Source organism: Nannobrachium achirus, assembly GCF_963921795.1.
Source record: "Nannobrachium achirus genome assembly, chromosome: 11".
Classification (NCBI taxonomy): Eukaryota; Metazoa; Chordata; class Actinopteri; order Myctophiformes; family Myctophidae; genus Nannobrachium; species Nannobrachium achirus.
In genome coordinates this window covers 54,862,087-54,877,476 of record NC_137820.1, presented here as the reverse complement: position 1 = coordinate 54,877,476, position 15,390 = coordinate 54,862,087, and the positions used below count along the sequence as shown (strand labels likewise).

General features: G+C 40.5%; 2 protein-coding genes across 2 annotated transcripts; one reads left to right on the top strand and one right to left on the bottom strand.

The window, feature by feature from the left end:
- Nucleotides 1-120: 120 nt before the first annotated feature.
- On the top strand, nt 121-7,417 carry LOC308294471 (C-signal; the record flags this gene model as incomplete). The annotated part of the gene is made up of 6 exons (XM_080737205.1): nt 121-267; nt 518-569; nt 1,014-1,201; nt 2,062-2,217; nt 6,179-6,289; nt 7,304-7,417. 6 exons carry the CDS (start codon nt 121-123, stop codon nt 7,415-7,417), a joined length of 768 nt encoding a protein of 255 aa, XP_080593331.1.
- A 1,575-nt stretch (nt 7,418-8,992) lies between these two features.
- On the bottom strand, nt 8,993-15,116 carry gal (galanin/GMAP prepropeptide; the record flags this gene model as incomplete). The annotated part of the gene is made up of 6 exons (XM_080737204.1): nt 8,993-9,054; nt 10,418-10,489; nt 10,902-10,988; nt 12,826-12,897; nt 14,583-14,634; nt 15,039-15,116. The coding sequence occupies 6 exons, from the start codon at nt 15,114-15,116 to the stop codon at nt 8,993-8,995; spliced, it is 423 nt and encodes a 140-aa protein (XP_080593330.1).
- Nucleotides 15,117-15,390: the final 274 nt, after the last annotated feature.

Genomic DNA, 15,390 nt, shown 5'->3' with positions numbered 1-15,390 from the left:
CCGCCCCACGTGGCGTAACGTTACTTATAAAAACGTGAATGGTGGTGTAGTGTTTATGTTGTTGTTGGCTGTTGTAAGAGAGAAGGGCACTTGTGCAAGTACTAGTGACACACAAAGAAGATGAGTGCGTATTTTGGTAAATGTAAGTCTATTCTGATAACGGGGGCGAGCAGAGGAATTGGGCTGCAGATTGTGAAGGACTTGGTGAGAATGAAGGACCGTCCAGCCACGATCATAGCTGCAGCTCGCAACCCGTCTGCTGCAAAAGTGAGTAGGCTATGGAATGCAGGAATATGCAGGAGTTATGTTTCAAATTGCCACAAACGATTAAGAAAATAAATAAATCAGATCGTTCCTATTTGTATTTTTTCTCCTTGTACTGACAAAAGTTTCTCCCTCCCAGTTCGGTCCCCACTGTTCCCAGTTGCCAGGTTATGTCAAAGTCATCATCTTAACAACATGACTGTCAATTTTTATCTCAAATAATTATGTTATTCTGTGTTTGTTTTTATTTTAGGATCTGCAAGAGCTCTCCAAAACATATGCTGGTGTTCACATTATAACATTAGGTGAGACATGGTTCTACCATATTATGTAAATTAAGATTCTTGGCTACAGCGAAATACAAATGCAATACACTATTAATAAAGCAGCCAATTATTATACCCCAAATGCTGAAAAAGTTGTTGTCATGTGATCCCCTGACCAGGCTGTTATAAGTGTTGCTGGCAGTAGATGGCACCAGAGCCATTTCTATGCAAACACTGCACGATTCAGACGTGCATATTTATACAGTATGTGCATGACTATTAGTTAGTTGACTCTTATGCCTTAAGTAATGTAACGTATACATGAGGTGAACATGCACATTACATCATTATCAGTCTTAATTTTATCCTTCAGCTTATTGTTTATGACCCAAAATGACTTGATATACAGGTAGAAATCTGTAGCAATTGTAGAAATATTAGACCTTCATGTCTCAAGTACTATTTTTCCTCTTGCTTGTCCAGATGTCGTGAGCCCACCCAGTATCACCTCAGCCCTGGAGGAGGTCCAGTCCATTGTAGGTTCCGGGGGTCTGACCTGTCTAATCAACAATGCAGGCATCAACAATGGTGATAACATAAACTCTGTTAGCCCAGACAACATGATGAAAACCTTTGAGACCAACACTGTTGCACCGCTCTTCATCACAAAGGTACAATGTGCGAAAAACCTATACCGAACTTCAGAGCTGAGGTTGCACCGAGTGAAACCTTGGAAAAAGTTAACCTAATTTTCTGATCCATTGTACGCTTCTGCTTTTGAGACATTGCATGAACATGAGTTCATATCCAGTACTTTACTGCTAAAACACTACATTTGGGGGGAAATTATTTCAAGTTAACATCCTTTAATGCAAGAAGAGTGAACATGTTTGTTTCTACAACATTGATACAAATAACAGGACAATTATTAAACTTGGGAATAAAAGTTACTAGTCCTGTGCCCCGGGGGTGTGCACAGTAGCCTATATGAGGGATTGAATGTTGGAGTCTCAGAAGTAATGTTGGGGTACCCAGATCGGTTACCCGTTGGGCAGAATGGTCAACATTGATGTCCAGTTGTGCAATACCCGTTGTATCCGTCTGTCTGTCTGGCCCTCTTATGCCCATATATGGTGTTCCGTGTCCAGGCCAGTCTGTGATGTCATCTCCAAATTTGGGCACTGTAGTGATGACAGTCAGTGATGTCAGTTGGGTATTGTTTTAGCATGCAGTTGTTACCATTGTGGCGACACGATTTAGTATCAGTCATGCAGACAGACGGTCAGACGGCGGACGCACAGACATTCGCTATATTAATAGTTAGATATGCACCGAATCATTGGCATTTGGCACCAATAAAGTGACAGTACATTTCTCATTATTGTCCTGCATTTTAAGAAATAATGTACATATAAGCAATGACAAAATCTGACACAAAGTTCACCAACACATCCACCTACTTTACATTCAAAATTGTAAATAGAAAATGTAAACGAAAAAAGTCATTTTGAGCTACTTACTTACTTTACAGGCTTTCCTCCCACTTCTCCGAACGGCTGCATCCCAGTCCAGTGGAATGGGCATTCATAGAGCTGCAATCATCAACGTCTCTTCCATTCTGGGCTCCATCAAATGCAACTGGGGAGATGGTGCCAACTTCAAAAGCTATTCCTACCGCACCTCCAAGGTCAGAACAGAACACAGCATGATAACTGCTGCTACTGAGTTTGAGGCATCAGGCATCACAAATCTGAGTTTATATCTTAATTCATAGATAAGTCATGTGACTGGAAATTAGTGTTACAGTTTGTTGTCCTAAAACCTGTAGCCTAAGTGAGTTTGTGAAGTGTTTTTTAAGGCAGGGTTTGAGGCATCCGGTTAAAGTATTGGGGAGTAGTGGCCGAAGTAACCCCATATAGAACCTCACCCTCCGCTGCATACTGTTGTGCTCTGAGATGAGGTCCTACGGGGATATCACCGGGCTGGGGTAGAATGCCTCCACGGCGAGGTAGATCACCCTTTTCCCGAAATTGTATCCAAAAGGTAAATTTAGTTCCACGCTCCCAGAGTATGATTTTCCATCCCACGGTACATAAAACATGCACTACGGCATGAAAAAACCGCTTAAATCACTAGTTTTGTTAGCCAGTGTAATGTTTTCCCATTCTACCGGAACTCCCCCGGCGGCAGTTGCTAGTACTGCTTACTTATCTTTATTATACAATTGAGCAAAAGCCGCATCCCACTTCCAAGCCCATTCACGCCCACTCTGCATCCACTCCAACTCAACTTCAACTCAGCGGTAGGTAGAACGTACGGAAAAATACCGCCCACCTCTATGCCGATTCGCTAATCGCTAGGATCAGGGGCGTCACTTGGGTATGGCAGGGGTATGCAGCTATATACCATACCCTGGGTCCAGGGGGTCCAGGGGGGAAGATAAAAGTTAGTTCGAAATATAAATCCATGAATGTCTCTGGGTCCAGGGGGGAAGATAAAAGTTAGTTCTAAATATAAATAATAAATGTATCATGCCTGTTGGTAAGGTATGGCAACATGACTGGAGCTACTTCTTCTTAAAATAAATGTATCATGCCTGTTGGTAAGGTATGTCAACATGACTGGTGTCTTGCACGCGCGCACCAGTCATGTTGCCATACCTTAGCTTTTTCTGAACTGACGCCACTGGCTAGGATCCCGCTACACTTCCACAGCACAGAGGAAAGTTACAGCAGAGTCCCACAACAAGAAGAGCATCAACACCTATTTTTTTCTCCAGTGACAATGACGACCATAAACACAACTACTGCATGCATGCAACATTGCAACTCCAAATGTACCGCGCCGCGCACGCACAGACATTTACGAGGAACGTGCATGTTTGGATCGATGACTCCCTCAAAAATACCATCAAGCGACCATACTTCTGCGTCTTGAAAGCCTTGGATCGGCCGCGCCGTGCAGTGGCTCTCTGTTTCGTGAAGTGTGTCTGTGTATTTATGTGCGCCCGCTCATCTGAGCCATGAGTGTGTGTGTATTTTCATGGGCCGGTCAATTGGCCGCCGCATCAGTAACCAGCGGCCACTGACATAAATTCTCAGCACTGCTCAGCATGCATGATGCTCTGGGACCACCAGAGCAGGACTGCAACTTGTACTAAAAATTAGCAAGTAGCAGCCAGCCTACTTTAGTGGCAGCCAACAGTATACAGATGGTGCTTATTAGCCTACCTTTGCAATGTAAGGATATATTCCATAATCCTGTGTCAATGTCGTCTCAAAGAAGAAGAAAAAGAAAAAAAAAGCATCGTGTCACCATGCTTTCCTGCCTCCAGTCCAGACGGTCCATGCAGAAGGAGTTTACTCTCACATTAATTGGAGTTTACTTTCACATTAATTTAACAGAATGCAACAGAATTGCAAAAGCTTTTGCAAGCTATAGAAAAAGCCATTAGTCCCTTTATTTTAGCCAGTTTAAAGGGATAATCAGCTCCAGTTTCTCTGTTGCTGAAAATAAAAAGTCCGTTCACTTTGTGGTATGAAAAAGACCGTTCACTTTGTGGTATGTCCACACGCTGGATTAATGAATGTCCACAGGTGAAGCCCGTTAAAGGTCATTAATAGTCTCCTCTGATAGTTTCACAAAGTACACTAAGCAACAGAAATGTATATGTAATATTTTAAGTCCCTGACAGAGGTTTTACAAGCCAATTCAACAGCATTGTCATGAGGTAATTTTTGCCCTTAAATATTTGAAAGGAACAGACTAGAGTCAGATTATTGTGACATATTAAATTTTCCAATAATAAAATCTAATAATTCGCTCCAACGTGATACATCAACTGTGTCAACGGCCCATGTCCTTTTTTATATGCAAATCGCTATTTCATTGTTTTATTTGTTGAAAGGTGTGAATAGAGGTCTCATTAAATTCTCCCCCCCCCCCCCCCCCCCCCAAATGAGAGACCGAGTGGGAATGTTTCTGTCTGCAAATACACTACATGTATTGAAGTGATTATAGAGATAGTCACGTTTAAGTAATTAGTGCTTATTATTAAACATAACTCGTATTGCTTCAGTCATCAAATCAATTTCAGTAGGCTTACTTTTAGCCAATAATAATAATAATAATAATATTATCCAGACGTTCCATGCAGAAGGAGTTTACTTTCTTACTTTCTTACTTTTACTTAATTTAACAGAATGCAACAGAATTGCAAAAGCTTTTGCAAACTACAGAAAAAGCCATTAGTCCCTTTATTTTAGCCAGTTTAAAAGGAAAAAGACTGTTCACTTTGAAAGTTTGTGGTATGTCCACATGCTGGATTAATGAATGTCCACAGGTGAAGCCCGTTAAAGGTCATTAATAATCTCCTCTGATAGTTTCACAAAGTACACTAAGCAACAGAAATATATGTAACATTTTAAGTCCCTGACAGAGGTTTTACAAGCCTATTCAACAGCATTGTCATGAGGTACTTTTTGCCCTTAAATGCTGTGCACTAGCCTGGAGAGCTGTGCACAGCACAGATATAAAAAGCTAGATACCTCCTCCGCTGCTGCAGTTCATTAGCACGACTGGTCAAACACCTCTGGCGGAAGTGCATAACTGTGGAACTGCGGAAGGCACTCTGCCCCCTCCAATGGGAAAGAGGGAGTCCTGCCAATCCTGCATCTGATTGGACTACCGAGCTTCCCATTCTGTGACGCACAAGGAAGCGTCCTTCAGAATTCCCAAGAGCCCCGCCTCAGAATTCTGGAGGCTTGCGTAGAGTTATTGGGAGGCTTGCCAGGAGTCTTGGACCAGCACCCCCCAGCCGGAAGAGGCGTCTACCTTTCTATGTCTGTGGTGCACAGCAGTGGAATATCTGGCCTAGCCTGATACTTCAGTCCGCACATCACCACCCCCTGCTGGTGGGTGGTGTGCGTGTGGTGTGAGTCGGATGCTAGCAGTCAGGCAATATCTGGCCAGGTTGTCCACAACTGGCCAATTGTAATGGAATCTGCTCAAAGCCACCCTGTGCCTGAGGGGTTTGTCGGTGACACTAGATGATCGGCCGGCAAAGCCGGCCGAGCCTCTAGTTCTGCTACAATGGGAAGGGAGCAGTACTGGCACCTGCCCCCTTTTCTAACCCTAACCCTTTTCTGAATTTAATGAGACTAAATAACCATTTCCCAACGCCGTATTGCATGTTTTATGTACCGTGGGATGGAAAATCATACTCTGAGAGCGTGGAACTACCTTTACTTTTTGGATACAATTTCGGGAAAAGGGTGATCCACCTTGGCGTGGGGGCATTCTACCCCAGACCGGTGATATCCCAGTGGAACCTCATCTCGGAGGACAACAGTATGCAGCGGAGGGTGAGGTTCTATATGGGGCTATGGCTGAAGTAGTACGGGTCAGTCTACAAAATATGTCATCACCAGAACACTCTACTTACCTCACATTCACATTGGGCCATTGCGACATCTCTGTTTGCACACTATTAACCTATTTGCAATTGGTTTCTGTGTGTGTGTGTGTGTGTGTGTGTGTGTGTGTGTGTGTGTGTGTGTGTGTGTGTGTGTGTGTGTGTGTGTGTGTGTGTGTGTGTGTGTGTGTGTGTGTGTGTGTGTGTGTGTGTGTGTGTGTGTGTGTGTGTGCAGGCAGCATTGAACATGGTGACGAGGTGTCTAGCAGCTGATCTGAAGTCGGATGGTATCCTCTGCATGGCTTTACACCCTGGTTGGGTCAAAACTGACATGGGAGGACCTCTCGTAAGTATCCTTTACTCCAGTGATTCTCAACCTTTTCAGGCCGCGACCCCCAAAATGACCATTTTTTAACTGGGGACTCCCCACCCTGACGAGCACTAAGAGTTATTATTAAGAGTTATATTATGAAAATAACAGATCTACATGCTCACAACGCCTCGCGTTGTGAGTCGTTGTGAGCATGTAGATCTGAGTCGTTGTGAGCATGTACCGGTAGATCTGCTTTTTTCACAATTTGACAATTTGGCCAATGTTTAATTAAAATTAATTTAATTATTAAAATGTCCTTAATTTGTCACTTGAAATGGGCAGATACCCTCTATACACTTAAACTTTGTTGGTTTGTTGAGTGAGAAAACAATGTTGCACATTATGTTAATCATCTGGGGACCCCCCAACATTATTTGGGTCCCGACCCACAGGTTGAGAACCACTGCTCTACTCTATGTTGAATGAGAAAATGAAACTCTATTTTATACTGTTGTGAGATTTTAAATCGTCAAAAATTCTGAAAGAATTGGGCAAAAAAATGTAAATAAATAAAAAATTAAATACCAGTAATGATGATGTGCCCAAAAAGTGAACGTCATTAAACCAGTTTGAAGGCTACTTAACATCATCTATCTGAACATATCTTTACATAACCAACTCATCATTTCTATTATCAAAGAACTATTTTGTTGTATGCATAATAGTTGCAGCATTAGGCTCAGATTCAGTTGATGAATAAACCCAATGAACCACCGTGGTCTGAAGACTCACCTCTTCAGACTCCACCTTAGCCCATAGCACTTACCGTAGCACTTGCCTTAGTTGCCTACACTCAATTGACCATACATGTAATTTAGAAAGCACTTTTTATGTGTTTCTTGATTATTATAAAGTTTTTACTGAATAGGTGCTTGTTCTCCCTACGTTACGTCTACTATTTCTATGCATGTGTTGTATTGATGTTGATCTAAGTCTCTCTGGATTAAGAGTGTCTACATATATGACATATAGTTCTCTTTGTTTCAGGCTCAACTGTCAGTGGAGGAGAGCGTCACTGGGTTGCTATCCACCATTTCTAGTCTCACAGAAAAAGATAATGGTGAATTCTTGGACTATTCTGGAAACAATCTCCCTTGGTGAACAACACAAACGGCAATCTGTTGCTGTGGTTCTAAAATGTTGAAAAATAACTTGCTCCGCTAAAGAATGCCAAGAACACCCCTCACTTGTAAAACAATTTTAGGTAATGTTGTTAAGGTAATTAATCCTTATGAATCAATTCATATTTTCTGGTTTCTAAAATACTGAATTCAGCCAATTTTGAACATGTGTAATAAAAGTGGCATCAGGTGACAACAGGCAGGAATGTCTAATTTATCAGACTGTCTGTAGTGTATATTTTTGGTTAAAACGTCTGGTAATAATCATTGCTTATCTAGAGTGTTTGTTCAGTAACGGGGGTCTTCCCAATCTCAAGTTTTGTAGTAAACAGAAAATATATTTTCAGGCGGGTTACACTACACATTTCATCTATTACTGTTGCATCCAGTCTTGAGAGATGACTCCACAAAGATTATTTATCAGCCTGTGTTCCAATTCCAATTTTGTCTGCTCATTTATTCGTTTCTGTCGAGTTCTCTCTCCCGACTGGATAAAACCATGTTGACTTTTGCATAATCGACTGTCTCAGTTACAATATAAAATATTCTGAACTGAACTAATGAGTTGCTTTTTTCTGTGTGTAGACTAGTAGACATGTATGTAGACTAGTAGACATGGGACTGGTTAAGATCGGCCCTTCAGCCAATCAGACATTTAATTTGAATTGATTTCAAAGCAGAGTTTAGTGGCTAATTGAACTCTTTTTAGTCCTTAACACCTTGACAAAAAATAAAGAGTATAGGCCTATTTCATAGAGCAGAGCAGACCAGACAACCCCAGAAAACACAAATATCAAAAGGTGACACATTACCTCCATGATATAGACTACATTTTCTACTTCCCATTTGTATGTGGATACATGCATGCATAGATGCAATTTTCATCAGATGAAATTCCAGCAACACATGCAGTAACTCTTGCAGGTGGTGGGGATGAATTGTGTATGCAAACTTGAGACAACTCTCTGTCTGAGTAAAATGCCATTTGTTAATTTTATTCACTCCTTCCTCTCAAATCAGATAACAGTACTGTACATATAACATGATGAAACAATATTAGTGATTTGGAAACCATTTCTGCAGTCCCCTGTACCTAGAGCCAAAAATCCAAAAATCAATCTCCGTTCAAATATCTCAGAGGTTTATCCTCTGCTATCTTTACATTAAGTGGTGCAGACAACACGGATGATCTAGTTTTAGCTGTCTGTGCTCGGAAAATAATATCCCTATGTGGCATAACCCTGCATAGCCAGCCATATTGATGTCATTTGTGTGCCACCACCACCACCAGGTGATAACTGATTTATGCTCCATTTATATAACAGTGTTGCACATTGAAAATAGCCAATATACAATTTTCAGCACACACCATCACACAGGAAAGTATAAATCAGGCTTAAGAATAAGAGTATTTTGTATCTTGTCAAAGGGAGCTAAGGTAATATGAGCCAAGACAGCAAAAAACATTGATTGGTTTTAGGAAGGCAAACATCAGAGAGACAAACAGGGGAGAGGATGAGCAGACAAACAGGTGAACTGATGAAAAACAGATGATTTAGGAATTGGCCAGCTCTTCTGAGGTCAGAGAGGATGGGAGGCTGTCCAGGGCACCCAGCTCTGCAATGGCAAAAAGCATACATGTGAACAGAGTTCGATTTATATGTGTTATTATTTTTAATGAATGATTGTGACATATTTTGAAAATTTTCCCGCAAAATAGGGACAAACCAGGATTAATGTGGTTAACATTATGTTTTTAATAAATTGGGATATTATCAAATATAAATATCAAGTCTACATTTCACAAAAGGAAATTCATGTATTAAAAACCATACTCTATAGTATTTTTGGTTCCATTCCCGGAAGATCCTTATTGTGTTAAGAACAAAACCCAAGGAAGGGAAATTAATGAAAGGACACCAACGTAACTTTCTCTATCCGGCAATTCCAGTTGGCAGATTTGTTGCACTGGGTTGCAAACTTGGGAAAATCTCGCTATTTCTACGTCCCATTATTTCGACTACAGGCGTCGTCAGGTTAGCTACTCACCAGCGTCAGGGTTACTGAGGTTAGGCTTAGGGTTTGGGTTAGGTTTAGGCATAGAGGTTAACATTCACTAGCGTCGGCAGGTTAGCATTTCACCAGGTTAATATTCACCTGCGTCGAAATACTGGGACTTGGAACAAATGTTATGTCAAAATATCGACACGCTCCCATGCAAACTTCAGATGCAGCTTTAGGGGAATACATTCGAGTCAGTGAGAGCCAGGTGGTCCAGCTTATGAATAATCATTATTTCTGAATGACTGCGACCATTGTAAAATACTCATCCTAGCAAATAAAAGAAGACATATCACAATTGCTTTTTGAGCACAAACACAGAATAATTTTATACAGATATCTAAAGTGCACAAAGTTTGTTTCTGAAGAACGTGCCAAAGTATCGCGAGACTTTTCATCATTGCCACTCTTGCCAACCAAATCTTGCGAGCCATAAATGATACCAGTGATCACAAAACAACCATGTGATATGTCATCTTTTACAACCTGACAAAGTCACGATCGCTCATGAATAGTGTTTGTTCGTTCGTAAGATGGTCCAGCTGGCTCTCATTCACTGTAATGTATTTCATCAAACTTCAGGTCCTAGTTTCCCACCCAAATATTGTCTCTCTAGAAGCAGGGATAGAACATGAATACCAGAATGCTCGCCCCAAATCACAGTCGCCTCGGGCGTCTATCCGGCGGAGCGGTAGAACGTTCTCTGCCTGGTATTCCTAAACATAACCTCAGTAAAACAGTGCCAAAACCGAACCCAATTCCAAATCTTAACCTCAGTAAAACTATGCCCAACCCTGAACTTATTTCTAACCTTATCCTCCTGTGTTTTAGGGCAAGCATTCCGGTTACCTAGAACATATCTGACGATACAAACAAATGACCAGGGGGCGAAACACATGAAGAGTTGGGACTGACTCGCCTTTAAGTTTGAGGTAGGACAGGAAGTCAATGATTGTATGAATAACATCTTCATCTGCTATCCTCTGGGACCCTGTGGAAGAAGAGCACAGTAGAACTTCAGTCTACCAACAACAGTAAATGTACAGTGAAACACACAAAGTGTCTTGATACTGCCAGTAGCAGAACATCTATTGCACTGGTTCACAAAGTGGGGGCAGCAAAATGAGGAATAGTTAAAACACAAGCTCTATTTGATCTTTCATCTATTTTATTTTCAAATATCCCAGACACAAAATCATATCAAATGGGTACTGGCAGCTGAATACATATCAATTTGTGGGTCCTTGACATGAAACTGTTTTAGTGATCTACGGTATAGAATCATCTCAGATTTAAAGTGCTTAAGCATTTAGGATAGTACTGTTCTGTTGATCTTGATTTGTTATACAAGTAATGAATTGTACCTGGGCTTGTGTGTGGATGTGGGTGTGGGTGTGTCTCACCTGTTCTGTAGTCCTCATCCTGGGACATGTCTCTCTTGCCAGCCAGACCAGGCTTGTCCCCTAGTGTCCTATGTCCTTCAATGCCATCTGAACAATCAAGGTTAGTAAGAGATCATTACAATTATACAGATTGTAGATGACACAACTAATTATTATATGCTTGCTTGGTTTTATTTTGATTGTATTGTATCATTATTTAAATCAACCACAAACATAACTTGCTCAACTGTTTGTTAATATTTTGAGGTAAATCCATTTATTTTTGTGACAGAACTAACCCGGTCTTAAATGAAAAGGGTTGTATATATAAATCTTCCATGAAATGGAACTGATTTAATGTAAAAATCCAAAATTGACATATTAACAAAAGCATTGAAATAAACTGAAAGAAGAACACAAATAGTTTATTTTAAGTACATATAGTATTGAGTAGAACAGACATTTGCACTTATTTCCTACATTAAAAAGCATCCAACTTCACACAAGAAGCATCCATGTGAGAAACATTTACATACGGTACACACACACACACACACACACACACACACACACACACACACACGCACACACACACACACACACACACACACACACACAAGTCTGCCTATCGCTCATAAGAAGACCAAAGGGACATCTTTCTAAACTCAGTCAGCTAATTCAGCGTGCACTTCATGTTTCTGTTGTTCGTGTCAATTTCCAAACTTCTACGGACTGCTGCAGGGCTTGGCTCAAGGAATTGCATAAAACAATATGAATGAAATGAGAAATGATGTAAAACCACTATGACAGAAACAGAAAAAAACTAATTCACAAAAACAAATTGTTTACAGAACAAGCTTAGTGAAAAAGAACCAAAACAAGCATACAAAAGTATACAGTATTCTGATTTTATTCTGATACTATTCTGGTTATAAACCTATTAGTATTACTCATCTACAAAAAAAGTATGAGTCTACAAAAAATGGTGTGTTTGAGGTGTTGATTTTTATTGGTTGAAATAATCAACCATTTGAGGTATGAGTACTCTCCATAAGATAATTGTAATTGGGCAGTGAATTCACTGGAGTAGTGCTTTTGAAAAAGAAAAAGTACAGTACTAGTAGTACTATAAGAGCCGTTTTTAATTTGTCATGAGCACTTTACTGGCTTGGCCAATTACCTCCTTCATGGGAAACCAAATCAACTCCTACAGAATGGCAACAGGTTAAGATTAACATTAACGTCATTTTATCACTGTCTGTGTCTGTCTGTCTGTCTGTCCGTCCGTCTGAACATACATTATCCCCTTCATAGCAGTTTCAGATTTCTTGTGACATTAACACATCACGAGGCCATGCCATTTAGCTGAAGTAGTGCTTCAGATGTAGGACCTTACTTACCCGTATGACCCCATAAAGTGCTTTTTAACCCTAAACATACAGTATATTGTTACCTTAGTATGTTCAGAAGGCAGCAACACAATCTGTCTTTCTGTCTTTCTGTTTGCCCTATATACTATGACAAATAGTGAAATTAACTCTACAAGCTATTTATACATTTGTAATTTTATTCTACTGTAGATCTGTTGTTATAAATAAAATGGTTGTTATGGTTATCATGGTTTTTGTGGTTAATTTAGATACTACTTTTGTCCTGAAAATATGGAGGCCATTTTGTAACATTTCACAATCGCTGCAATGCTTTAGCAATATAACAGCTCCCTGTGACATGAAGTGCTATGGGGGGAAAAAAAGAAGAAAAAACATTTAAACTTATGAGCACAAACAGCAGCAGCTGGGTAATGATAGAGCGCGGGCCAACAGAGCAGCTGCTCCCCTGACAATACTTAAGGGCAGAAAACAAGACAAGTGGCAGGATGTTTGCACAGAGCAATTCCTGTCCATCCACCAAGGCCCTGCAGCGACCGTACATGTTTCTATCTTACATTGAGGGCCCAGCTCTCCTGTGTCTCTGGTACTGGGAGAATCCTTTATCTGAATTAGGTGATCAATACGACCTGCAACACAGGATGAGGCAGGTGCAACCTTTACCCAGGCTTCTCTCTCTCTCTCTCTCTCTCTCTCTCTCTCTCTCTCTCTCTCTCTCACACACACACACACACACACACAAACAAATGATTCCAAGCACACACAAATGATCAGATGTTGATCATACACACAGACACTCAGCGCCTGCATGCACACACAAACACACACTCAGATAATCAGACAGACACTCAGTACCTGTGTGCACACACATGCATACTCACATAATATTTGTGTGTATGCATGACGCGCACACACACACGCACGCACGCACGCACGCACGCACGCACGCACGCACACACTCTGTATCACTACTTTGTCTCTCAAACAACAAAGTAATCTGAACGTTTTACTAAGCGGAATCAGAATTCTACAGAGGATTTAAGGAAGCCAAGCTTGCAGTATCGTGTTCTCCTCTGCGCACATTCCAAAATGATAACCAGCACAAATTGATATGTGATAATCATTAGTCTACTTGTCAGTATTCTTACCTATAGGCTACTGAAGACAAATCTGTCAAAATGGACTAGCGAATGACAATGACTATACCAGCATGGAGATGAGAAGGATACTGCTATACTGCAGGTCTACAATCAGTTTGAATTCAGAATTAAAGCTGCACTTGGTTTTATATCCTACCCAGGATTTGAACCCATGGTCTCCAGTACATTTTGATACTAATACTTTTGTACTTTTACTTATACATTTTGAATTCTGGACTTTTACTTGTAACAGAGTATTTCAACATTGCAGTATTGATACTTTTATTTGTGTGAGTGCTTTTTCCACTACTGAGTATACCGGTAGGTGTCCCACACCAGGGTCTACATTTCTCAACTAAAGTCTAGGGCAGTGGTTCCCAACCTTTTCAGGCCGCGACCCCCCAAAATCATCATTTTGGGTTAGCCACCACCCCGACAAGCACTTGGAATTGTAGGAGTTGAGGCATTACATGTAATTTGACTCAGTTCCATAGATTAATACAGTGAGAATAGACAATCTTCTCTTTTGCCTCTTTCTTATGTTATTTGACAATTTGGACAATGTTTGACCATTTCGTTTGTTTGACCAAGCTGTAGGCCATATCTGCTTTATATAGGCCATACAGCCATGCTTTAGAGCCGGGACATTATTTGGGGAACAGAGATTTTTCGGGAACTGGACAAAGCCAGATGTTGGAGCTTAGCTCCTTCGAAGAGCACCGCTCAAGAATCCTTAAATTGTCACTTTAATGTCATTTGGGGACCCCTCTGGGTGTCCCGAACCACAGGTTGGCTAGGGAGACTATATCCACTGCAGAAGTGCTAGTCATACTGTATTAACATATGGCTACTATAGATTGGATAAAATAATGTATGCATTCAAATTAAGTACAGCAGCTTTAAGCTTATAATAGGCAATTCAATGCAATTCAACAGGTATACATTTACAGTGGGTTTGTTGTGTCAGTTTTTGTGATGCACCATTTTCTTCATTTTTGTGGTGCAATTTAATGTCATTTGCAGTTATTTTGTTGGATGTGCATGAGCTGACGTGTGACCAGAAACACTTTAAATATACCTGAGAACAATAAAGTATTAATCTTACATGAAGACATTTTGCCCCAAGCCATTGTGTGATGAGAATGTGTTGTGTTGATAGGCTATTATTTACTTACGTGGACCTAAGAGGTAGCCTGCGCTGTTCAGAGTCCAGCCTCGCTTCTCTTTCTGTGGACAAACAGATATGCGAGGGTGCATCATACACAAATAAAGCCTACACAGCGAAATATGGACAATTTAAATCTGTTAAATTAACATGCAATATAGCCTAAATGAATGTTTATTTTGTGAATGACACACATTCATTTTTAAGGAATCTAATTAAAATAGGCTACTAGTAAGCTACTTTTGGAAACAAATTGGACGGAATTGTCAGACACATTTTAAGCAGGCATGCAAAACATTTTTGATATCTTTTATAAACCATGTATTATAGGCTAATGTTGTTTAGGACCTACATAACGTTACAAAGTAATTATAACATGTAGGCCTATAAACCTATAGACTGACCACCGAAGTCTATAATAGCTAAATTCAAATTCCACAAAATAAATTAGGCTACAACAACTTACTGCAATGAATCCAATGGTCTCAGAAAGAGTTGCGCAAAAGATAAGCGACACGCAAAAAGCCCCAAAGTACTTCTGCATCTAAAATAAAGAAGGGAAACGTCACATTGATAGCCTATGCACACAGGTGAAAACGATCAGTCTAAACAATTAACAGTGAGATCTCCAACTCACCTTACAGCTGAGCTGGTGTGAATTTGTGAGAAAAGATGCTTGGATGTTCTTTCCAAGTTGCGCGGTCCACTTGAAGTTTCGTTGCGAGTGCCTATATGCTCTTTTACGATAGGTTTGGTTTCTTAAAATGAGACTATAACGAGACTTTCACTCGCCTTTTATAAGACCCTTGAGGAGAAAG